Source organism: Pleurodeles waltl, chromosome 12, assembly GCF_031143425.1.
Source record: "Pleurodeles waltl isolate 20211129_DDA chromosome 12, aPleWal1.hap1.20221129, whole genome shotgun sequence".
Taxonomy (NCBI): Eukaryota; Metazoa; Chordata; class Amphibia; order Caudata; family Salamandridae; genus Pleurodeles; species Pleurodeles waltl.
The window spans coordinates 496,098,274-496,124,847 of NC_090451.1; the positions used below are offsets into that span (position 1 = coordinate 496,098,274).

The 26,574-nt window shown below is 45.0% G+C and overlaps 1 protein-coding gene across 1 annotated transcript in view; it reads left to right on the forward strand.

The window, feature by feature from the left end:
• The first annotated feature begins 5,347 nt into the window (after positions 1-5,347).
• The window catches only part of PLLP (plasmolipin), a 165,984-nt gene continuing 144,757 nt past the window's right edge, over positions 5,348-26,574 (forward strand). Inside the window, exon 1 of the mRNA XM_069217210.1 lies at positions 5,348-5,819. Coding sequence (XP_069073311.1) covers positions 5,679-5,819 — 141 coding nt within the window. The 5' untranslated portion in view covers positions 5,348-5,678. The remainder of the gene's footprint in view (positions 5,820-26,574) is intronic.

Here is a 26,574-nt window from a genome sequence, read left to right on the forward strand (position 1 = left end):
GCAAACATAAAGAATAAAAATAAAACCTCTAGTGCAAAATTAAACACATCAAAAACCTATTAGACATTTGTTGCAAACAGATATTAACCCCTTGGTCGCCATGGATGTAATGGTTACGTCCAGTTGCCTGGCGATCGGAAACACCACAGACGTAACCATTACGTCCTAGGACCGGCCCTCAGAGGTAGCGCTCCCTCAAACCACCCCCCAGGGTAGGGATGGAAGAAGAATCGCTTTCCCTTCCACTCCCAACCCACTCACCCACCCCAAAGACATCTGATGAAGTCAGAGGCTGCCCCACCGTGCCGGAAGCTCATCTTCCATTGACGGATAGGAAGAGAAATGCATTGCATTTCTCTTCTGATCAGGGGCTGGGGGAAGGCAGAGGCATCAAAGGTAAGGAAAAGCCTTTCCTTTCCTTTGATGTCTCTTTGAGCATTTCTGCAGCCCGATCGTGAAGCGATCGGGCTGCAGAAATGCCCACTAGACACCAGGGATGTTTGTTTTCATTAAGTAAACAATAAAGGGGAGCGACCCCTTTGGCAAAGGTCACACCTTGGGGGGCAATTATTTATTAGGGCAATTCCGCCCCCCCGGGGGCAGATGGGCCTATTTTAATGAGGCAGACCTTCCCCCAGGGGGGCAGAAGCCACTAGGCACCGGGGATAATTAAAAAAAGTTTCTTTAGAGGTGGGGAGCTACCCCTTAGGCAAGTGTCACTCTCCTGGGGGGGCAACTTGTTTGTAGGCCATTTCTCCCCCTCTTTCAGGCAGATCGACCTATTTCTATTAGGCCAATCTGCCCGGGGGGAGGTGGGGTTCAGAAACCACTTAGGCACCAGGGATTGGTGTGTGTGTGTGTGTGTTGTTTGGGGAGGCAGCCCCTTGGGCAAGGGTCGCTCCCCATGGAGGCATATTACTGTAGGCCATTTCTGCTCCACTTGTGGCAGATCCGCCTATTTTTGTAAGGCCCATCTCCCCCCAAGGGGGACAGAAAGCACACCATACCCCCACCCCAAATAAATGGTGACAAAGTTGTTATGCCCACTGGTGTGCAGATGGGGCAATTACCCCTGATCCACTCCCGGGGGGCAGAAAGCCTAGTAGATGCCAAGGAGTTTAAAAAATATATATTTAGGGTGGTGGCTACCAACCAGTACGGGCATGGTTATGGCCCCAGCCTGACTGAAGGGGGTAACAGTCTTTCAGCTCTACCCTGCACACTAAAAGATCTTATCCCAATGACAAGCAAGAGGACATTTGATTATTTTGGGTTTTGGTTTTACATTTGGGCCATGAGAGCTTGTCTAACTCTCAAAATCGACCCACTTGGAATGGTGAGGGCTTCACTTTTTGGACTTTGGAACGCTGCCACCTAAAAAAATCTACGAGACCTAGACACATCTTAAAACTAAACATCTGGGTGAGTCCAGGGTGGTGTGTTTCACATGCACCCTGCACCATTTTCTTACCCATAATGCCCTGCAAACCTCCAACTTTTTTGTGAAGGAACTTTACGGAATCTGCAGGAATCCACAAAATTCCTACCACCCACCATTGTCGCATCTATGCCGATAAAAATTCTGCCCCTCTTGTCAGCCTAAAAACGTTTTTTTCAAACTGCCTTTTTGAACCCACTTTGGTTCCCCCTCAATTTCAACATGTTTTTGGCTCTTCCCTGTCACAGGCACTTGGCCCACCAACACAAGTGAGGTATCATTTTTATCGAGAGATTGAGGGGAACATTGGGTGGTAGGAAATTTATGCCGGTGCAGTGATCCCACACAGAAATTTGGGGAAAATGTGATTTTTTAGCTACATTTGAGGTTTGCTGAGGATTCTGGGTAAGAAAACACTGTGGGATCCACGCAAGTCACACCTCCCTAGACTCCCTTGGGTGTCTATTTTTCAGAAATGTTTGGGTTGGTAGGTTTACCTAGATGGCTAATGAGCCCAGGACCTAAAAGGCAGGTGGCCACCCTTTCCCCGCCTCCCAGAAAAACAGGTAGTTTTATATATGATAATTTTGATGTGTCCATGTAGTGTTTTGGGGCATTTCCTGTTGCGGGCACTAGGCCTACCCACACAAGTGAGGTACCATTTTTATCGGGAGATGAGGGGAAATGCTGGGTAGAAGGAAATTTGTGAGTACTCTCAGATTCTAGAACTTTCTATCACTGAAATCTGAAGAAAAAGTGGGTCTTTTGACAAATTTTGAGGTTTGCAAAGGATTCTGGATAACAGAACCTGGTGAGAGCCCCACAAGTCACCCCACCCTAGATTCCCCTAGATGTCTGTTTTTCAAAAATTCACAGGTTAAGTTTCCCTAGGTGTCGGCTGAGCTAAAGGCCAAACTCCACAGATAGGCACTTTCCAAAAAACACGTCAGATTTCAATGTAAAAATGTGATGTGTCAATGTTGCGTTTCTTGTCGCGGCCATTAGGCCTACCCATGCAAGTGAGGTACCATTTTTATCGGAAGACTTGGGGGAACACAGGATAGGAGAACAAGTGTTATTGCCCCGTGTCTTTCTCTACATTTTTTTTCCTTCCAAATGTAAGGCAGTGTGTAAAAAAGACAACTATTTGAGAAATGCCCTGTAATTCACATGCTAGTATGGGGACCCCGGAATTCAGAAATGTACAAATAACCACTGCTTCTCAACACCTTAGCTTGTGCCCATTTTGAAAATACAAAGGTTTCCGTGACACCTATTTTTCACTCTTTATATTTCACCAAATGAATTGCTGTATACCCAGTATACAATGAAAACCCATTGCATGGTGCAGCTCCTTCATTGGCTCTGGGTGCCTAGGGTTCTTGATTAACCTACAAGCTCTATATATCCCGCAACCAGACGAGTCCAGTAGACATAACGGTATATAGATTCTAAAAATCTGACATCGCAGGAAAAGGTTACAGAGTAAAACGTGGAAAGAAATGGCTGTTTTTGTTACCTCAATTCCAATATTTTTTCATTTCTGCTGTTATTTTCTGTAGGAAAACCTTGTAGTATCTCCACAAATGACACCTTGCTGAATTCAGATTTTGTTTTACTTTTCAGAAATGTTTATATGTCCAGGATCCAGCATTGGTTTCGTACCCATTTCTGTCACTAACTGGAAGGAGGCTCAAAGCACAAAAAAATAGTAAAAATTGGGTATATCCGAGTAAAATGCCAATATTGTGTTAAAAAATGTGTTTTTCTAATGCAAGTCTGCCTGTTCCTGAAAGCTGGGATTTCAGCACCATAAACCCTTTGTGGATGCCATTTTCAGGGAAGAAACCATAAGCCTTCTACTGCACCCCCTTTTCCCCATTTTTTTTTTTAAAACTACATTTTCGATGTATTTCGGCTAATTTCATGGTCCAATCAAGGGAAACCCACAAAATCTGGGTACCTTTGGGATCCCTAGGACATTCTGAAAAAAAGGACTCAAATTTGGTGTGGGTAGCTTATGTGGACAAAAAGTTATGAGGGCCTAGGCGCAAACTGTCCCAAATAGCCAAAAAAAGGGCTACACCCGATGGGGAAAAGGCCTGGCAGCGAAGGGGTTAAAAAGTTCATTACAAATCAGTTTTTTTTTTTTTAAACGGCAGTATGTCGGAAGGTGTAGATACATGCAGAAAGACTCTGGCATTTCTCCATCTAAGGAGTGCAAAAAATAAACATATTTCTATGCTTGTCATTGTAAGCTATTCAAATAGAGCAGAAAGAAAAGCACTGTTCCGTTTGTTGCTTTAAACAGCTGCTAGAATTATACTCCATTACCTGATCTGCTTTTCACTTTTCACTCAGCCGGTATTGTGACATCAGAACTTGACTGTAATACCTTATAATAGTCGAGTTCTCATCTATTTTCCTTATAATCAGCGACTTGGTGTATCACAAATTGCCAATTAAAAAGAAATTAGTGACTGCTACTTATACAGAGATTACAGAATGCCATATATTATAAGGAATACAGTGTCAGTAGAAGAGAAATCAGGAGAAAGAAAGAACAAAAGATAGGTGTTAGAAGAGGTAACGATGGAAGGAATATTGAATGGAGGGAAGGGTGAAAGGATGGATGGATGAATCAGTGGGGACGTGGGTGATTGGATAGGTTGAGGAGTAGGTAAAAAGATGAGTGAATGGGTATGTCAAGGAATGGCAGAGTAAAGGGATGAATGACTGAGTGAAAAGCCACTTGGATAGATGGCAGAGTGGATTGACAAATGGGTGGATGGATGGTTGGGTGGATGGATCGTTGGGTGGATGGATGGCAGAGTGGATGAACGTATGATGAATGAATGGATTGATTACAGGAATAATGGATGGCAGAGTGGATAGATGAAAGGATGGATGGATGGCAGAGTTGATGAATGGATGGCATATGGATAGAATGAATGATGGATAAAATAACTAATGAATGACAATATAAAGGTGAAACAGTGGATATCAGCAGGTGGATGGAAGGGTTAAAGGATGAAGGGATACATGCTTGGATGGAAGAGACAAGGGAGCTTCTCTAGTGAAGGGTTGGGCTCATTTGCTTCGCTTGCTTGGTGCCCTCCGCGGTTTGGGCATCATTTTAATGTTCAGCTACTGCCTGGGGTGGATTGAGCGGTGAAGGCAGCTCTTTTACGAGGGCCGAGCGCACTCGTTTCACTTGCTGCTTGCCATTAGAAATGTAATGCAAAGTACGGGGCATTTTGATTTTCTGGCTCCTCCACTGAGCAGGGTCATACAACTAAAAGGCGTAAAATCGCCGAGAAGTGCCTTAGACGGCTTTGCCCTCCAATTAAAGGGGTCATGCAGTTTAGAGAAGAAAAAAAAACGGTTCTCTTTACCAAGCCCTGCGTTTGGGACAATCCCCAACAACAGGCATTCCACAGTGTTCCTTTGTTCGATTACGTCTGCTGGGTGTGGGGCCTACTGTATTATCATTCACCGGATTCAGGTAAGGAGCAGTACACCACACACGTGTAAATATACACAGAACAAATATTCCATGAATCGAACTAGGAGCATGCGCTCTAGGGCACAGTTGTAGCCAGTGGTGTTTACAAGGATACTTACAGTCTACAAAAATAGCTTCATCGAATATAACGCTTTCATTCTCCTCCAACGCATCATGGTTGTGTTTTCCAAACAGCAGATTTCACCGCCCACAGCGCACCTCTAAAGTTAGCCCCGCCTGAGGAGAGTTGTTTTAAAGTATTGACTAAACATTTGCTGACCCCTCTCAATAGAAGAATCATTGACAGAAACCAAATAAGATGCATGCCAAAGTCTCGCAGAGCATTCTCTGCCAATGTGTACTTAGGCCGGGACCCACCCCAAGCCCTGCCTGTCAGGGAACGCGTGACCAAAAACAGCGCCTGGAAGTTGGGTATGAAGAAAGGCGTGTGCGCACTGCTGGTCTGTGATCGCTTCCGCCGCTACTAGCAGTGCTGTTCTCAGACGTACTGATTAGAAGAGGCTGCTAGGCTGCTCGTTCCAGGCTGCTCGTGCCAGCCTCCTTGAAGCACGGACAGTGCCCAGCACAGAAGACAGAGTGCCATGGTGTAAAGTTCAACAGAGTGACGTCAGAGGCAAATCTGGAAGAAACCAACAGGACGCGTTGCTTCAAGCATCGTGGTCAGTTTGGTAGTCATCAGTATCTGTAACCCCACAATACACCAGCCCTTACATCATGGCTGAGTTCCCCTCAAAAATCAGTACCCAGACCAGCACATCGGGTGTGTCCACCTCTACAACGCTCACCTGGAAATTCATCTCCCTTGATGTTGGGTTCGTCAAGTCTGCGGCTGGAATATTAATGATCCTGGAAATTGTAAGTACAGTACTGTTTTGTCCCTTTTCATCGGATGTTTATTTATCTGTTCGAGTGATCTAAGCTGAAAATAGATATGATTGGATTAATAGTAAAAGGTGTATGTATTCAGCTAGCACTGGGACTGTCAATCGTCCAGCCACATACAAACATTTGCCATGCAATGGGTCTCGCATTTGCTGGAGCTAGCGGTATTAGCGTTGTAAACTCCTAACCGGACTTTTCTTGCTACATAAACTGATAATGAAAAGTAAAACAGTTTCACATACGCGAGCCGACGGTCGCCATGAGAGTGAAAGAGCAGCAAAAAAGCAATTATCCATGTAACCCGCAAAAGCAGAATTATCCATTTAACAGGGTCAGTGTCATGCAAAGCGCTCGACTACTGCCCAGCGAGATTGCGCTGCATAGGAAATAAAAATAAATAGTGCAGAAGCCATTTGGAAAACACGAAGCCTCGTATGTTTTCAATAGTTTACCTGTGCTCTGGAGGAGGTTTAAACACCCGAAAAGGCATGACTTATGCATGCCTTTCCCTAATGAAATCAAGCAAATTTTAAAAGACAAGCCCTGGAACCAAAGAAAGTAATGGGAGTGACATCTGCGTGGTTAAAAGCCCACAGAGAGATATCAACAGGGGCCAGAGCACTTGTGCGAGCTTGACCCAAAATACAGGTTGTCTCATCCCGACAGCGCAGAAGATGGCAATTACATGGAAGTGCATCTCTTTCTCTGTCTTGCTACCCTCTCCCCTACTCAAATCTTAAGCACAGCAACAGGTTTGTCGCATCCCCTGAACCTCATGCACAATACATAGCCCACCTAATATGGACCCAATCAGTGCTGGAATTGGAAAAAAAAGTACCCCACGAACGTGTAAATTGGGGATGAAGCTATGGTAGAGAAAAAGGGTGGAGTCTCAAGGGTCGGAGCTTGAAAAGCAGATTCTGATGGTTTACTTCTTCATTTGTTTTAAAAAAAAAAATCTGCAGCCAAGAATTTTGTCAGCAAGGATGTGTGACAATAAATCTGTTCTAGAAAACCTAATTGTTCACAAATAGGCTACATTTTAAACTTATAGGGTAAAGACATCTCCTGCAGGGATCCTTGTGTACCCAACAATTTTGAGGGAATTATAATAGAGGTTAGATAACCCTAGTGTTAACACAGTTCTGGGAGAGTTCTGTGCTTTGCCCAGTCTCAGTTTAACTCATAAATGTGTAGAGAGGTTTATTGTTTCTACTGCAAAGCACATTGTTTGTGTCTGAATCTGCTGTTATTCTAAGATTGCAACCAAGGATGCCTTTAGGAAGTAATACAGTTTTGTTAGTACAGACAACCACAATTGCTGCCTTATATTTTATATACTGACTCTGTGTTTCTCCTGACCATTCAATCTTAGCATATAGGTGGTGAATATGATGTGGGCAGTCTTCCGACCGCCAGGGTTAATTTGCCGGTATCACTGCCAACAGGCTGGAAGTGAAGATAATGTGGCGGTTTGGCTGTCACATCTCCACACATACCGAAATGGCGGTATGAACCGCCGGGCCGGAGAGGTTCATCTCCGATACGGTGGTCCACAGAGGACCGCTGGCGGGGTTATAGGCTGGCCTGCTGCCATGGTTTCCGCTGTAGCACCGCCATGAAAACCATGGCGGTAGGGCTACCAGTGACAAGGATTTCCTTCCCTGTCACCGGTAGATGGCTACCTCACCCCCCCAACAAGCACCTGATCCCCCCAACGCCTGAACCCCAGTGCCCACCAGCATGGCTACTGCCGGATATCCACCCAAAGAGTGGCGGAAATCCGGCAGTAACCATTATATGGCGGGCGGAAGACCACCACCACTGGCGGTCTTCTGGTGGCCGTGGCTTTGGCGGTCTCAATCAGAGACCGCCAAAGTCATAATGAAAGCCATAATGTCTAAGTATGGATGATATGTGATTCCTCCACCATATAACCATCTTTATCTTTTGTAACATTTCCTATACATTGATTCACACCTTTGGATAAAGTATTGCACCTGTGTACGTATGTGATGTAAAGGGGTCTGGCACCCTACACTAGGATCAGCAGCACTATAAAAGAGTTAAATAAAAAAAAAAGTAGTAGCCATTCAAATCAATATTTATGTAATTACACATACAGACAGATACATCTCGTATTCTTACAGTGCATGCACATCTCTAACAGTGGGTGTTGAACAAAGTTAAATATCTATCTCCAATAGTTTTTCTTAAGTACTTGCGAAGTGATAACAAGCTGCGCATCTTTATTTCCTTCCATAGTATTGGCATCAAGGTTTTAGGCCCCATGTGACTCTCAGCCAGGATGATACTTGAAAAAAGAGGGCTGATGGCCCTTTAAATCTAGCCTTTGTTTGTGGCTGGATGGATGTTAAAACAAGAAAGATCTCTCACCCCTGCAAGTTTCTGCTTCAAATGAAATGGAGAAAATGTGCAGGCACTGCTGAATGTCACAATGTCTGAAAATGGCACCATAACAAATTAAGCATGTTTTCCTGGGTCGAATGGATCCCAGATCCAGCCAGAAATGGCAGGATCCCTCTACTTTCCAGCACTAAGCCCAATGCAAATTTACACTAAATATGCATAACAACCAAGGTTGCCTATTACCCGGCCACCCAGAAGAGAACAAATTTGCACGGGCAACTCTAACTACACTCTGCTCTCCTTTACTCATGTTTAATCTGAGCAACAATTTTATAATGACAGGATTGGAGCATGCCTCTAAACATCATGCACAATACCCAATGCTTACTATACAGTGCACACTACAGACTTTGGACCATATTTACAAGGCTCTTTGCGCTGCAGGAAAGTCACTTTTAGCGCACACCATAGGGTCTTATTTACAAGGTCATGTAAAGCCACCCTGCATGGCTTTTCACGGCCTTGTAAATATGACTGATTCAGCGCAGTGACTCACCCTGCGACAGGGAGGCATTCCATGGGTGTTGCGTTGGGTGTTCCCACGTAAAACCCATGGATTTGGACGCATTCCCAAATTCACAACGATTTGTAAACGTGGGAAAGCGCCAAAAGCCGTCTCTCCAGGGGAGGCGTAAGGGAGGTGCAACAAGGAGAAATACCTTGTTTTATCCTAGTTCTTTCCTTTTTCTATGTGTCCTGAATTCTGCAGCACCCTTAGAAAGGGAACAATGCCTCTGGTGATTGTTTTCGTGTAGGAAGATGTCATTTCCTGCACTAAAACAATCCTCCCCCCAATGCAGACACCCTTGCACCAGATGCAAGGGTGCCTGCATTGGCACATGGCAGCCCATTGTGCACCAGTGCAAGGGAAAAGGACAGGAATGTGTTGTATCTTTCAGATACAGTGCATTCCTGCCCTTTTCTTTTGATGGGGGGCAGCACAGCAAGAAGGCTTGCAGCACTGCCCTGGTCCAAAAGCCTGTAAATATGCCCCTTAGGTGCTAGGAAAAATGCACAACAATTGCAGCACCCACTATTTAAGAAAGGTTCTGGGGTCCCAACAGGCGCATCAAGAGCTTTACAATTGCTATAATGCAATGGGATAAAATCCATAACCTAGGAGAAAAATTCCAGGATGTATCAGAAGTCTATTTGAATGCCCAAGCTGGAACCTTCTTTCTCATTTCTAAAAGTCGCCATCGAAGAGTGCTGCAAGCGGTCTTCAAGCCTTACTTGCATTTTCTTAAAGGCTATAGGTGCACAGAGATCATTTAAGTTATAGCCTGTCCCAGTGTCTTTCAAATAGATGGCAATCAAAGAGGGTTTTACGTACATTCAAAACAGCTGGGTAGACATATATAACATCTCCTTTATTGGCATTGTGCATTTGGAAGGGAAATGCATGATCAGTGTTGGTGGTCAGCGGCGTAGTTATCATCAGTTGGTGCAGAAGATGCAGTGGCATTGGGGCCAATTGAGTCCTCAAAATTGCGGTCTTTTCCTAACCTCCAACAGTAGTCAGAAGGGCAAGTTTCCAGGCTTGAACCATGGTCCATGGCATCCTTGCTAAGCTACTGTTGGAGGTCATGGTGGCTGTAAATGTGAAAGTTATCTCTGTGGGTTCAAATTAACGGTGTGTGTGTGACTCCACCAGAGGCCATGGGCCAGATTTAAAGAAAAGTGGCACAGCGCGGTGCTGCGCCAAAATTGGCAGCACGGCGCTGCGTCACTTTAGAAACACCGCAATGCACCGTATTTAAGGGAATCCGGCTCACCCCTGCATTTCCCCTTGCTCTGGCACAAAATTTAGCCTCCAGCGACAACGCAGGCATCCTTGCACCATCATGCAAGGATGTCTGTGTTGAGAGGTGTGATTGTTTATGTGCGGGAAGGTGTCCCTTCCTGCACATAAACAATCACTAATGGCGCTTTGGCACTTCTGTGTGTGCTGCACAATGCAGCACACACAGAAGTGCCAAAGCGTCCTTTTGAAATGATTTTTTATGTGCAGGAAGGGACACCCACCTGCACATAAACAATCATTTCTGGCATTTTGCCTTTTCTATGTGTGCGGAAGAATTCAGCACGCATGGAACAAGCAAAAAAAAAAGAGGAATAAAAGTATTCCTCCTCGTTGTGCCCTGTTAACACCACCCCTGGGGGTGGTGTTAGATTTTGGCGCTGCCTCAGGTTTACAAGATTTCATAAATCTGAGGCAGCGTCAAAATGCAAAGGGGGTTGCTGTGGCACGCCCACAGCAACACCCATTTCACGCCCCTTTGAGGCACAGTGCTGTGTGGAAAGAGGCTGTATTTACAAGGTGGTGTTATGCCACCAAAACTTGCTTAACGCCGCTTTGTAAATACAGGGCTGTGCTTAGCACCACAGGAGCGTCACTAAAAGTGATGCTTCTGTGGTGCTAGGGGCCTATAATTACAGCCGCAAATTTGTTGACTCGTCGTTCATCTTTCTGGGTTATTGAAAAGACTGTCATCGAGTTGGATGGTCTCAACATTGGCTTCTGTTATTCACTTCAAAAAACACTCCATGGTGTGTTGTGAGTTCCAAACTGAACATTATATTTTATGATCCGGACAGGCCAGTAGGCATAATGGAAACAGAAAGAGGGCATTGTGTGGGCTCAGGCAGGTGACCTTCAATCTAGAGAGTGTGCGTGTTTGCGAGAGTGAGAAAGAGTGTGTGAGCGTGGAAGTGGACTCACTGGTGTGAGAGAGTTAGATGACAAAGAATGCGCCACATACACTGGTCTTAGGGCCTGATTAATGAAAAGTTAGCGCCGCCTTAGCGTCATTTTTTGATGCAAAAGAGGCACAAACTGCACCGCTTTTTCGTAAAAAAATGATTCTAGGGAGGCACTAACATTTCATAAATCAGGTCTTTTAGGGCATATTTATAGGCCCCTAGCGCCACTTTGAGCCACATTAACGTCATTTATTTTGACGTTAATGTGGCCCAACGAGGCCAAAATCCCTGCGCTGTATTTAAGGTGGCACAATGCATGCATTGCACCACCCTGTAACCATTTGCGCTACATTATGCCTGCTCCAGGCATAATATATGAAAGGGGTGTTCCCCCCGTTAGGGTAGCCGGTAAAATGGTGCAGGGAAATCTATGGGATTTCCTTGCTCCATTTATTACGGCACTTTAAACGCCTGCTCAATAGCAGACGTTAAAAGGGGGCTTCCATTCTTCAGAATGAGTCCCTATATACTCTGCAGGAGTAGCACCAATATTTTGGCGCTACTCCTGCAGAGTACATCAATAGCGTCATTAAAAAATGACACTATTGCCTCCTACCCTGCGCCATGGTGCGCCATATTTTAATTACGGTGCACACATGGTGGCAGTAGGAGGGTGCTAAGGGGTGCAGGGAAAGTGGCACTTTCCATAAATCTGCCCCTTAGTATGTTATGCAATATTGCTGTGACTATCTGTGGTGAGCTGAGTCACAAATTCTGTTGCCGTGCTTTTGGAGGGTCTTCAGAGTTAATTAGCATACATTCAACAGGTGAATCAGGTGCTTATATGGGTGGTACAAGATAGAAGAGTTACCTTTTCTAAAAATATTGTGGTATGTTCTAATAATCCTAGAAATCAGGAGTCCCAAGAATTGTGGGCTGGTCTCCAGCTCTGATTTCTAAATTAAAGGTGCTGGGGTCATTAATTCTAAGAGCTGAGTATTAGCACCCCTTCCCCCCAAATGTCTTCTATAGGAGTTTAGATCCTCAGACAACAACAGTGGGTGACTCTTGAAACCCATTTATTTTGCATACACTAATACACCTGTAATTAAGGTCAGAGTTCTGAGAGTTGTGTTTGTATATTTGGCCATGTCTCTTAATGTCTGAGTCAATACAATAGTCAGCTGTCTTGTAGCTCTTTACCTTCATCAGCACAAAAGTTTAATTCCACCCTTGGTTACACTAGTTTTCTTTATGTGGGACTTTCCAAGAACCACTTCTTGTTGATCCCGGGTATGAAAACATAGATTCTATCACCCTGTAGTTGAGAAACTGCACTCTCCACCAGGTAATACCCATAAGATGTTCAACTGGTTCCTAATTCCTTTTCAATATAGTAATAAAATGTTGTTTTACTGATAGAGGTGAATTTGCCTACTTGTACACTGTGTATTACTGATGCAGATATACTTGACCGTTCAACAAAAAATTTGTGGAGCATATTATTTGTTGGTACAGCGGTCCCATTTCTGGAATATCATGTCCGATCGGAGCAGTACAGATTATGACCCTGAGAAATAAATCAAATACCTATCCTTTTAGATCCTTATTTAGCTCCTCATTGTTATTTAAGTTTCCTCCAGGAAGAACCTGGAGGCAATTTGGTTTTTAGTGTAATCTTAATAAGGTAACAAGGTTACACTCTCACTCTGAATATTGTCTTAATCTATAGTGGGTCTAGTGCTTGATTTGTGAACAAAATACATATGTTAAACAACCCAATGTTTTGCTTAGGAGCCTGTAAGCCACATTGTCAAATGGCCAGTCAGGTCGCTGAATACATTGCTTCCTGGTGTTGATTCCTCTTCTTGCATCTCTTACAGCACCCTACACTTTCTGTCTCTTTACCTCACTCTTGTCTGCTCTTTTTCATCCCTGTTTTCTCCCTGTGTCACTGTTTTCCTAACTTTCTATTCCTTCCCTTTTTGCTTTACTGTATGCCTTGCTCTGGGTCAAAGCCTGATCATCTGAGTCTCTGTGAGGCAAAGGGATGAGATGAGCCCTTACTTGTGTAGACATCTGGTACCTTTCATAGTGATGATTCCTTTTAGAAATGGTTAGTGATTAAGACCCAAATATATACTTCAAATGTGCCGAATTTGCGTAATTTTTTTCGTATATTCGGAGCAAACCTAACTCCATATCTATATTTTGACATTAGACACATCTAGCGTAAAAATATAGGAGTTTGCAACATTTGTTGGATGCGTGCACCTACCTTGCGTCAATGAGATGTAAGGTAGACGTTCCCATCTAAAAAATGATGCTATCGCCATAGCCCAATATTTATCCCCAGTCCTAAAATGACGCACAGGTGGGAGGAGTGGCTAAGTAATGGTGCAAAGCTTGCTTTGCACCATTATTTAACGCATGGGTCAGACCGGGCATAAGGGGACCTGTGGACCTATTTCCTTGGTTAAACACCATGGAATGGGTTCACAGGTGCCCTCCCCAAGCCCCATGAACACCCCCACCCACACCAAAGGGACACCAGAGAATGCGGTACGTCATCCCAGGTGGGTAGGGTAAGTAGAGGTAAGTATGTTTTTAAAAAAAAATTAAAGTGCCATCGGGGTGCTAACTTGGGGCCCCCTTCATGGCACAGGGTGCAGTGGCCATGCCAAGGGAACACTTTTCCCCAACATTTGGTCAGAGGTGGTAAACCATTTGCAAAAATTTGCTATTTGTGAATGTCAAAAAAACGTTTGTTGGATAGTAGACAGTACTCCACAAGACTATAACCAGCTGACAAACAAACATAAAAAAAGTAACTTTTTTTAAAATGCAGCCGTTCCCTTTAATGAAAAGGGGCTGCATTTAAAAAAGATTGCTTTATTGAAAAGTAATCATTTTAGAAAAAAAATTTGTACAAATTGTGACAATGTTTTTTGATCACATTATGCAGAAAGGCGGGGTGCACGAAATTGTTTCCAGGTGGGAATAGGCCAGTGAGCAGTGAAAAATGCTTTGTCAGCAAAGCACTGCATCACTTGGAAAGTTTTGTGGCATTTCTGCATATCAAACATTAACTCTATGAATGACCAGCTCAACATCTCAGAGTGGAAATCATCAACAGAACTCATTCTTTTTAAGCGCTTGTATTCTCCCTCTCTCCCTGCTCCTCCTTTACTCTCCATGAGATATTCAAATCTTGTACATTTGTGCCAGTGTCTTCCCATGGACTCACTTACACGGTGTGTGATTGTCCTAATGTGATTCTGTAAATATGTGCTAGGTAGACTTTCCTCTCCAGCTGTTATTGTAAACGTCTTACTCAGCTTCAGTAACCTTCACACAGGAGTTTCATTTTAATAAAATGATTCTACTAGAATTCTGTGGAGCTTTTCATCAGTGCTGCTGAATATTAGGATTTCAAATGCCATGTTGCTAGTCTTGATTCCACATACCCCTTTCTTCCAGAATCCTACACACCCTCTCTCTGTATGTCACTGATTCAGCTTCTTCTTTTTCACCACTACTTTTTCCTTTTGTCACTGGTTACTTATCTTTCTCTTCTTTCTCCGTTTTCTGCCTTTCGTTCTCCTGCTCTCACACACCGACTTAATTAGGGGAGTGATCTATTCCCTGGAGCAGTGTACTTCTGGCTGCCCCTCCATGCATTACAAAAGTAACTTGAACAATGTAATCAACATCATATATACTGTGTGCCTTAACCTTACTGATGTAAAGTGAAACACCGAACTGCATTATTAAAGGTTCATTCAACGTAGAATTTAGAGGTTTCATTTATGTGTGTGTTCTAATTTTTACATCTAACATGAAATTCGTAGTTCCTATTCATATTTACTAATACATAATGACAAGTTGCATATATTGGAAAACACATTGCACATATAATCATGGATTGATTGCTTGTGTTTGTTCTGATATTATGCCTACAATTATATTCAAATGTTTAACCATGCCTAATAATGGTGCTATGCTAAGTTAGCCTGAGTAGGCCATAGGTTTAACATGTTAGATGTGTTTTCTGTGCTTTACATATTTTTCTTTTTCAGATGCACATTCTTGGTTGCTTAGCTAGTGAAAGGATTATTGTTTATTAGAGATAGAAAGGCAGAGCAAGAAGACATTCGTGCAGACTCGATGATTTGGTGTACTTCCCATTCATTGACTATCTGGGAAGAAGAAGAAGAAGAACCTCAAGGCTGACCTGTTCGTAAGTGTTCTGCAGGGTGGGAGAATCTCCCCATGTTGCAGGTGCGCTCAGTGAGAAGGAGAATTAATTGGGTTTCTGATTACATGTTCAGAAGATATAGATGCTCCTGGAATTTTCCACATTCATTTAGTTTCTGGGCTATTGGAATTGCAGAAGATGTCTTCTAGGCACTGTGAGGTGCAGACCTCTAGACCCCCTGTCTTTACAGTGCATAGCTTCATGCTTACACTGGAATATTTATTTTCTGAAGACTTCTACTGGAGTCCTACGATGCTGACACCTACCTTGCTTTGTCCTGAGACCCCTGAATTTAGCTCCTTTTAGGATAGAAACTAACCAGGTGTCTTTATTTCAATTTGTGCTGCATAGAAGGAACTTTAATTCTTTTATAGAATGTCAGTTCCTATTTCTTAGGTTCTGCATTTCTGTGACTGTAACCTTTATATGCCTTATATTGAAAACACTGAAGATGTTACAGAGTTTCAGCTTGCCGATTTTGATTTTGTATCTCTATAACCTGATTTGATATGCTCATATATTTGAATATTACTAATTTGTAATAAATCTACTAAACGTTAATGCTGATTCCCGGTCATTTTTGCGTAGCCAAATGGGCTTCAAAGAATTGTAAATTTAAATTCAGTGCTTAACTCCTTGCCCCCTAACCCTTTGAAAAGATCCAGAAGAGAGCTGACCATCGCTTCCATGAGCACGCCAGCAAGATGGTAGCACTGTCCGATGGTTCAGTTGTTAGAAAAAGAGCTAGAGTGCCCATTTTAGATTTGCCCAAGCACAGTGTAAACCCTAAAGCCCATGGTTCCAGGATGGATGGAGTTCCAGCCCATCTGGAGAGGATTGTAACTGCGGAGTAGTGAGTACTAATAAGGTCACATTTTGTCATAGCTTATGTCTAGCTTGTGTTGTTGCGGAGATTGTGTGAAATTATACAGTGAAGTTTAAGTTGTTGTGTGAGTGTGGTGCTTGATGCAGAGAAGCTAAAGTTATTAGAGGCCTAAGATTCCGAGATAGTATTAAAAAGTGTTGAAGACACTATGGGGGTCATTACAACCCTGGCGGATGGTGTTAAAGCGGCGGTAATACCGCAAACAGGCCGGCGGAACAAAAAAGGGAATTATGACCATGGCGGAAACCGCCAACATAGACAGCCACTTTAACACTCCGACCGCCACGGCGGTACAGACAAGCAGCGCGGATTCACCGTGGATAAAAACACGGCGGAAACAGCTTTTGCAATGGGAAACCGCTCACCTTAACACACTCCACGAGGAAGGAGGGCACCATGGAGCCGGAACTCCAAATACTCCCTGCGCTTGTCTTCCTGCTCCTCTACGAACATCAGCAACGGCGGCGCCAAAGACAACGGTGAGTACTGCACCTACGACATAGGGGAGGCAAAAGTCAGGCACACACACACGCAACACCCCCACCCCGACCCTCGCACACACACCAATGCATTTCCAAACATCACAGTAACAACCCACAACCCCCCGGAAGAATGCAAAGACAAAAAGGAAGTCAGTACAACCATTGTAATGGATGAAAATACAGTAAGCTCATATATACATAAATATATACACATTCCAAATATATACATCACGATTAGTAGTGCAGGTATGCACATTTCAATGTCCGTGGACCACTGGGCCCAAAATGCATGGGCGAGGCCCACATACGATACCTGTCCAGAAACGGAGAGAACACATGCAAGGATGTCTGTGTTGAGAGGTGTGATTGTTTATGTGCGGGAAGGTGTCCCTTCCTGCACATAAACAATCACTAATGGCGCTTTGGCACTTCTGTGTGTGCTGCACAATGCAGCACACACAGAAGTGCCAAAGCGTCCTTTTGAAATGATTTTTTATGTGCAGGAAGGGACACCCACCTGCACATAAACAATCATTTCTGGCATTTTGCCTTTTCTATGTGTGCGGAAGAATTCAGCACGCATGGAACAAGCAAAAAAAAAAGAGGAATAAAAGTATTCCTCCTCGTTGTGCCCTGTTAACACCACCCCTGGGGGTGGTGTTAGATTTTGGCGCTGCCTCAGGTTTACAAGATTTCATAAATCTGAGGCAGCGTCAAAATGCAAAGGGGGTTGCTGTGGCACGCCCACAGCAACACCCATTTCACGCCCCTTTGAGGCACAGTGCTGTGTGGAAAGAGGCTGTATTTACAAGGTGGTGTTATGCCACCAAAACTTGCTTAACGCCGCTTTGTAAATACAGGGCTGTGCTTAGCACCACAGGAGCGTCACTAAAAGTGATGCTTCTGTGGTGCTAGGGGCCTATAATTACAGCCGCAAATTTGTTGACTCGTCGTTCATCTTTCTGGGTTATTGAAAAGACTGTCATCGAGTTGGATGGTCTCAACATTGGCTTCTGTTATTCACTTCAAAAAACACTCCATGGTGTGTTGTGAGTTCCAAACTGAACATTATATTTTATGATCCGGACAGGCCAGTAGGCATAATGGAAACAGAAAGAGGGCATTGTGTGGGCTCAGGCAGGTGACCTTCAATCTAGAGAGTGTGCATGTTTGCGAGAGTGAGAAAGAGTGTGTGAGCGTGGAAGTGGACTCACTGGTGTGAGAGAGTTAGATGACAAAGAATGCGCCACATACACTGGTCTTAGGGCCTGATTAATGAAAAGTTAGCGCCGCCTTAGCGTCATTTTTTGATGCAAAAGAGGCACAAACTGCACCGCTTTTTCGTAAAAAAATGATTCTAGGGAGGCACTAACATTTCATAAATCAGGTCTTTTAGGGCATATTTATAGGCCCCTAGCGCCACTTTGAGCCACATTAACGTCATTTATTTTGACGTTAATGTGGCCCAACGAGGCCAAAATCCCTGCGCTGTATTTAAGGTGGCACAATGCATGCATTGCACCACCCTGTAACCATTTGCGCTACATTATGCCTGCTCCAGGCATAATATATGAAAGGGGTGTTCCCCCCGTTAGGGTAGCCGGTAAAATGGTGCAGGGAAATCTATGGGATTTCCTTGCTCCATTTATTACGGCACTTTAAACGCCTGCTCAATAGCAGACGTTAAAAGGGGGCTTCCATTCTTCAGAATGAGTCCCTATATACTCTGCAGGAGTAGCACCAATATTTTGGCGCTACTCCTGCAGAGTACATCAATAGCGTCATTAAAAAATGACACTATTGCCTCCTACCCTGCGCCATGGTGCGCCATATTTTAATTACGGTGCACACATGGTGGCAGTAGGAGGGTGCTAAGGGGTGCAGGGAAAGTGGCACTTTCCATAAATCTGCCCCTTAGTATGTTATGCAATATTGCTGTGACTATCTGTGGTGAGCTGAGTCACAAATTCTGTTGCCGTGCTTTTGGAGGGTCTTCAGAGTTAATTAGCATACATTCAACAGGTGAATCAGGTGCTTATATGGGTGGTACAAGATAGAAGAGTTACCTTTTCTAAAAATATTGTGGTATGTTCTAATAATCCTAGAAATCAGGAGTCCCAAGAATTGTGGGCTGGTCTCCAGCTCTGATTTCTAAATTAAAGGTGCTGGGGTCATTAATTCTAAGAGCTGAGTATTAGCACCCCTTCCCCCCAAATGTCTTCTATAGGAGTTTAGATCCTCAGACAACAACAGTGGGTGACTCTTGAAACCCATTTATTTTGCATACACTAATACACCAGTATTTAAGGTCAGAGTTCTGAGAGTTGTGTTTGTATATTTGGCCATGTCTCTTAATGTCTGAGTCAATACAATAGTCAGCTGTCTTGTAGCTCTTTACCTTCATCAGCACAAAAGTTTAATTCCACCCTTGGTTACACTAGTTTTCTTTATGTGGGACTTTCCAAGAACCACTTCTTGTTGATCCCGGGTATGAAAACATAGATTCTATCACCCTGTAGTTGAGAAACTGCACTCTCCACCAGGTAATACCCATAAGATGTTCAACTGGTTCCTAATTCCTTTTCAATATAGTAATAAAATGTTGTTTTACTGATAGAGGTGAATTTGCCTACTTGTACACTGTGTATTACTGATGCAGATATACTTGACCGTTCAACAAAAAATTTGTGGAGCATATTATTTGTTGGTACAGCGGTCCCATTTCTGGAATATCATGTCCGATCGGAGCAGTACAGATTATGACCCTGAGAAATAAATCAAATACCTATCCTTTTAGATCCTTATTTAGCTCCTCATTGTTATTTAAGTTTCCTCCAGGAAGAACCTGGAGGCAATTTGGTTTTTAGTGTAATCTTAATAAGGTAACAAGGTTACACTCTCACTCTGAATATTGTCTTAATCTATAGTGGGTCTAGTGCTTGATTTGTGAACAAAATACATATGTTAAACAACCCAATGTTTTGCTTAGGAGCCTGTAAGCCACATTGTCAAATGGCCAGTCAGGTCGCTGAATACATTGCTTCCTGGTGTTGATTCCTCTTCTTGCATCTCTTACAGCACCCTACACTTTCTGTCTCTTTACCTCACTCTTGTCTGCTCTTTTTCATCCCTGTTTTCTCCCTGTGTCACTGTTTTCCTAACTTTCTATTCCTTCCCTTTTTGCTTTACTGTATGCCTTGCTCTGGGTCAAAGCCTGATCATCTGAGTCTCTGTGAGGCAAAGGGATGAGATGAGCCCTTACTTGTGTAGACATCTGGTACCTTTCATAGTGATGATTCCTTTTAGAAATGGTTAGTGATTAAGACCCAAATATATACTTCAAATGTGCCGAATTTGCGTAATTTTTTTCGTATATTCGGAGCAAACCTAACTCCATATCTATATTTTGACATTAGACACATCTAGCGTAAAAATATAGGAGTTTGCAACATTTGTTGGATGCGTGCACCTACCTTGCGTCAATGAGATGTAAGGTAGACGTTCCCATCTAAAAAATGATGCTATCGCCATAGCCCAATATTTATCCCCAGTCCTAAAATGACGCACAGGTGGGAGGAGTGGCTAAGTAATGGTGCAAAGCTTGCTTTGCACCATTATTTAACGCATGGGTCAGACCGGGCATAAGGGGACCTGTGGACCTATTTCCTTGGTTAAACACCATGGAATGGGTTCACAGGTGCCCTCCCCAAGCCCCATGAACACCCCCACCCACACCAAAGGGACACCAGAGAATGCGGTACGTCATCCCAGGTGGGTAGGGTAAGTAGAGGTAAGTATGTTTTTTAAAAAAAATTAAAGTGCCATCGGGGTGCTAACTTGGGGCCCACTTCATGGCACAGGGTGCAGTGGCCATGCCAAGGGAACACTTTTCCCCAACATTTGGTCAGAGGTGGTAAACCATTTGCAAAAATTTGCTATTTGTGAATGTCAAAAAAACGTTTGTTGGATAGTAGACAGTACTCCACAAGACTATAACCAGCTGACAAACAAACATAAAAAAAGTAACTTTTTTTAAAATGCAGCCGTTCCCTTTAATGAAAAGGGGCTGCATTTAAAAAAGATTGCTTTATTGAAAAGTAATCATTTTAGAAATTTTTTTTTTACAAATTGTGACAATGTTTTTTGATCACATTAGGCAGAAAGGCGGGGTGCACGAAATTGTTTCCAGGTGGGAATAGGCCAGTGAGCAGTGAAAAATGCTTTGTCAGCAAAGCACTGCATCACTTGGAAAGTTTTGTGGCATTTCTGCATATCAAACATTAACTCTATGAATGACCAGCTCAACATCTCAGAGTGGAAATCATCAACAGAACTCATTCTTTTTAAGCGCTTGTATTCTCCCTCTCTCCCTGCTCCTCCTTTACTCTCCATGAGATATTCAAATCTTGTACATTTGTGCCAGTGTCTTCCCATGGACTCACTTACACGGTGTGTGATTGTCCTAATGTGATTCTGTAAATATGTGCTAGGTAGATTTTCCTCTCCAGCTGTTATTGTAAACGTCTTACTCAGCTTCAGTAACCTTCACACAGGAGTTTCATTTTAATAAAATGATTCTACTAGAATTCTGTGGAGCTTTTCATCAGTGCTGCTGAATATTAGGATTTCAAATGCCATGTTGCTAGTCTTGATTCCACATACCCCTTTCTTCCAGAATCCTACACACCCTCTCTCTGTATGTCACTGATTCAGCTTCTTCTTTTTCACCACTACTTTTTCCTTTTGTCACTGGTTACTTATCTTTCTCTTCTTTCTCCGTTTTCTGCCTTTCGTTCTCCTGCTCTCACACACCGACTTAATTAGGGGAGTGATCTATTCCCTGGAGCAGTGTACTTCTGGCTGCCCCTCCATGCATTACAAAAGTAACTTGAACAATGTAATCAACATCATATATACTGTGTGCCTTAACCTTACTGATGTAAAGTGAAACACCGAACTGCATTATTAAAGGTTCATTCAACGTAGAATTTAGAGGTTTCATTTATGTGTGTGTTCTAATTTTTACATCTAACATGAAATTCGTAGTTCCTATTCATATTTACTAATACATAATGACAAGTTGCATATATTGGAAAACACATTGCACATATAATCATGGATTGATTGCTTGTGTTTGTTCTGATATTATGCCTACAATTATATTCAAATGTTTAACCATGCCTAATAATGGTGCTATGCTAAGTTAGCCTGAGTAGGCCATAGGTTTAACATGTTAGATGTGTTTTCTGTGCTTTACATATTTTTCTTTTTCAGATGCACATTCTTGGTTGCTTAGCTAGTGAAAGGATTATTGTTTATTAGAGATAGAAAGGCAGAGCAAGAAGACATTCGTGCAGACTCGATGATTTGGTGTACTTCCCATTCATTGACTATCTGGGAAGAAGAAGAAGAAGAACCTCAAGGCTGACCTGTTCGTAAGTGTTCTGCAGGGTGGGAGAATCTCCCCATGTTGCAGGTGCGCTCAGTGAGAAGGAGAATTAATTGGGTTTCTGATTACATGTTCAGAAGATATAGATGCTCCTGGAATTTTCCACATTCATTTAGTTTCTGGGCTATTGGAATTGCAGAAGATGTCTTCTAGGCACTGTGAGGTGCAGACCTCTAGACCCCCTGTCTTTACAGTGCATAGCTTCATGCTTACACTGGATTATTTATTTTCTGAAGACTTCTACTGGAGTCCTACGATGCTGACACCTACCTTGCTTTGTCCTGAGACCCCTGAATTTAGCTCCTTTTAGGATAGAAACTAACCATGTGTCTTTATTTCAATTTGTGCTGCATAGAAGGAACTTTAATTCTTTTATAGAATGTCAGTTCCTATTTCTTAGGTTCTGCATTTCTGTGACTGTAACCTTTATATGCCTTATATTGAAAACACTGAAGATGTTACAGAGTTTCAGCTTGCCGATTTTGATTTTGTATCTCTATAACCTGATTTGATATGCTCATATATTTGAATATTACTAATTTGTAATAAATCTACTAAACGTTAATGCTGATTCCCGGTCATTTTTGCGTAGCCAAATGGGCTTCAAAGAATTGTAAATTTAAATTCAGTGCTTAACTCCTTGCCCCCTAACCCTTTGAAAAGATCCAGAAGAGAGCTGACCATCGCTTCCATGAGCACGCCAGCAAGATGGTAGCACTGTCCGATGGTTCAGTTGTTAGAAAAAGAGCTAGAGTGCCCATTTTAGATTTGCCCAAGCACAGTGTAAACCCTAAAGCCCATGGTTCCAGGATGGATGGAGTTCCAGCCCATCTGGAGAGGATTGTAACTGCGGAGTAGTGAGTACTAATAAGGTCACATTTTGTCATAGCTTATGTCTAGCTTGTGTTGTTGCGGAGATTGTGTGAAATTATACAGTGAAGTTTAAGTTGTTGTGTGAGTGTGGTGCTTGATGCAGAGAAGCTAAAGTTATTAGAGGCCTAAGATTCCGAGATAGTATTAAAAAGTGTTGAAGACACTATGGGGGTCATTACAACCCTGGCGGATGGTGTTAAAGCGGCGGTAATACCGCAAACAGGCCGGCGGAACAAAAAAGGGAATTATGACCATGGCGGAAACCGCCAACATAGACAGCCACTTTAACACTCCGACCGCCACGGCGGTACAGACAAGCAGCGCGGATTCACCGTGGATAAAAACACGGCGGAAACAGCTTTTGCAATGGGAAACCGCTCACCTTAACACACTCCACGAGGAAGGAGGGCACCATGGAGCCGGAACTCCAAATACTCCCTGCGCTTGTCTTCCTGCTCCTCTACGAACATCAGCAACGGCGGCGCCAAAGACAACGGTGAGTACTGCACCTACGACATAGGGGAGGCAAAAGTCAGGCACACACACACGCAACACCCCCACCCCCACCCCGACCCTCGCACACACACCAATGCATTTCCAAACATCACAGTAACAACCCACAACCCCCCGGAAGAATGCAAAGACAAAAAGGAAGTCAGTACAACCATTGTAATGGATGAAAATACAGTAAGCTCATATATACATAAATATATACACATTCCAAATATATACATCACGATTAGTAGTGCAGGTATGCACATTTCAATGTCCGTGGACCACTGGGCCCAAAATGCATGGGCGAGGCCCACATACGATACCTGTCCAGAAACGGAGAGAACACTGCAGGGGCATCAGATAGAAATACAACAGGCACCTCAGGGGGAAGGGAAGGGGGGGCACCTTAGCCGGATGAGTGCACCACGCCAGATCCACCAGGGGGCTCCATGCCCATTGATGTATCCTGGGGAGTGCAAACCCACAGTCTCTCAAGTCTCTACAGTGGGTGGTTTGCCCACTGTACCATCCTGGGGAGTGCAAAGCCACAGTCTCTCAAGTCTCTACAGTGGGTGGTTTGCCCACTGTACCATCCTGGGGAGTGCAAAGCCACAGTCTCACAAGTCTTTGCAGTGGGTGGTTTGCCCACTGGACCATCCTTGGGAGTGCAAAGCCACAGTCTCACAAGTCTTTTCAGTGGGTGGTTTGCCCACTGGACCATCCTGGGGAGTGCAAAGCCACAGTCTCACAAGTCTTTTCAGTGGGTGGTTTGCCCACTGCTCCATCCTGGGGAGTGCAAAGCCACAGTCTCTCAAGTGGATAACAGTCTCCACTGGTTCTGGAGGGGGACTGGTGCCCAGAGTGCTTCATCCTGCCAAGGACTGAGGTAGTGGATGGGATACTCTACTGGTTCTGGAGGGGGATTTGTGCCCAGAGGTCTTCACCCTGTCAAGGACTGAGGTAGTGGATGCCTTTCTCCACTGGTTTTGGAGGGGGCTTTGTGCCCAGAGTGCTTCATCCTACCAAGGACTGAGGTAGTGGATGTATCTCTCCACTGGTTCTGGAGGGGGACTGGTGCCCAGAGTGCATCATGCTCCCCGTGACGGTCCCAGTTCCGTCACTGCCCCTGCCGCTCATGGGCAAACAATGCTTGCCATGGCGGTCTTTGCCCTGTTCAGCGGTGCTTGCCCTGTTCAGCGGTGCTTTCCATGGTGGTCTTTGCCCTGTTCAGCGGTGCTTGCCCTGTTCAGCGGTGCTTGCCATGGCTTGTCTTTGACCTGTTCAGCGGTGCTTGCCCTGTTAAGCGGTGCTTTCCATGGCGGTCTTTGCCCTGTTTAGCGGTGCTTGCCCTGTTCAGCGGTGCTTGCCATGGCGGTCTTTGCCCTGTTCAGCGGTGCTTGCCCTGTTCAGCGTTGCTTGACTTTGCGGTCTCTGACCTGTGCAGCGGTGTGTGCCATGGCAGTCCCTCATTGCCCAGCGGGGCTGTGGCTGCCGGGGCCCTCCTGGGCACTGGCTCTGGCGGTGGTCTCCGGACCAGTGACGATTGTGCTGCCCTCCTGGGCACTGACTCCGGCGGTGGTCTCCTGACCAGTGACGATTGGGCTGCCCTCCTGGGCACTGACTCTGGCGGTGGTCTCCAGACCAGTGACGATTGTGCTGCCCTCCTGGGCACTGACTCTGGCGGTGGTCTCCTGACCAGTAACGATTGTGCTGCCCTCCTGGGCACTGACTCTGGCGGTGGTCTCCGGACCAGTGATGATGGGGCTGGCGGTGGCGTACATGGCCAGCGGAGAGGATGGCGGCCTTCTCCGCCGTGCTGCTCTTCCCAGACTTTGGAGACTTCTTCTGCCCCTTCACCACCTTGGGAGGAGTCACAGCTGACTCGACACTCCCCCCGGGACCCTTGTGAGCGGCTTTGCCGGCAGGAGTCTTCCCCCTCTCCCGTCGGGCACTGTCCAACTTCTGGTGCTTCACAGGGGGTGGACTGGCAGTGCTTTGGCTCCGTGTCACACTGGCTGCCCTGGAGCCCGGTGCACTCCACATACCTCTAACAGGCACCACTGGTACCGGAATCTTTTTGGCTGAGGTGCTAGTACGGGACCTATGAATTGGAGGGGGGGTGATGGGACAGAGGTCAAGGTTGCTCAGGAAAAGTTTCTGACGAACACTGTGGGACAGTGGGATGACAATCAGGGTGGTCTCATTTCCTGGCGGGGGTCTTGCCATCTTGCTCTGTCCTGTTCCTGGATCTCAGGGACCGCTTGCGGGGTGGTTCTCCATCTGCAGGGAGTGGGGTGCTGGTGTGGTGGTCCTGTGGCGAGGCGTCCTGTCCACTAGCGCCGGCGGAGGTGGTGGGCAGTTCTTCGTCCATGCTAGTGTCAGGGGCCCCTTGGAGTGCCACGGTGTCCCTCATGGTCTTCTGTATGTCCTTCAGCACCCCTACGATGGTGCCCAGGGCGGAGCTGATGGTTCTGAGCTCCTCTGTGAACCCCAAATACTGTTCCTCCTGCATGCGCTGGGTCTCCTGAAACTTGGCCAGGACCGTAGCCATCGTCTCCTGGGAGTGGTGGTATGCTCCCATGATGGAGGAGAGGGCCTCGTGGAGAGTGGGTTCCCTTGGCCTGTCCGCCCCCTGTCGCACAGCAGCCCTCCCAGTTCCCCTGTGTTCCTGGGCCTCCGTCCCCTGGACCGTGTGCCCACTACCTCTGCCCCCAGGTCCCTGTTGTTGTTGGGGTGGTGGGTTATCCTGGGTTCCCTGTAGTGGTGGACACACAGCTGATTGACGCGTCCTGGGTATGGAGGTATGGGCCCGCTAGGTGGGTGCTGTGCTGGTGTTACCAGAGGGTGGAAGGTCAGTGTTGGGCTGTGCCTGTGCGAGGGGAACCGACTGTCCCGAGGCCCACGATGGTCCGGGCTGGTCATCTGGATCCAGTTGGCCAGAGCTGCTGTCATCACTGTGGGCCTCTTCTGTGGGTAGGGTAGAGATGTCTGGACCCTCCTGTCTGGTGACGTTACGTAGTGGTCCTGCAGGGGTATAAAAGCATGATTATTGCATCTGTGTGTATCATGGTGTGCAATGAGTGGGTGAGCGTGTACCCCAGTGCTAGCATTCCTGTGTGGCGGCTTGTGTGATGATGGTTAGGGGTTGTTAT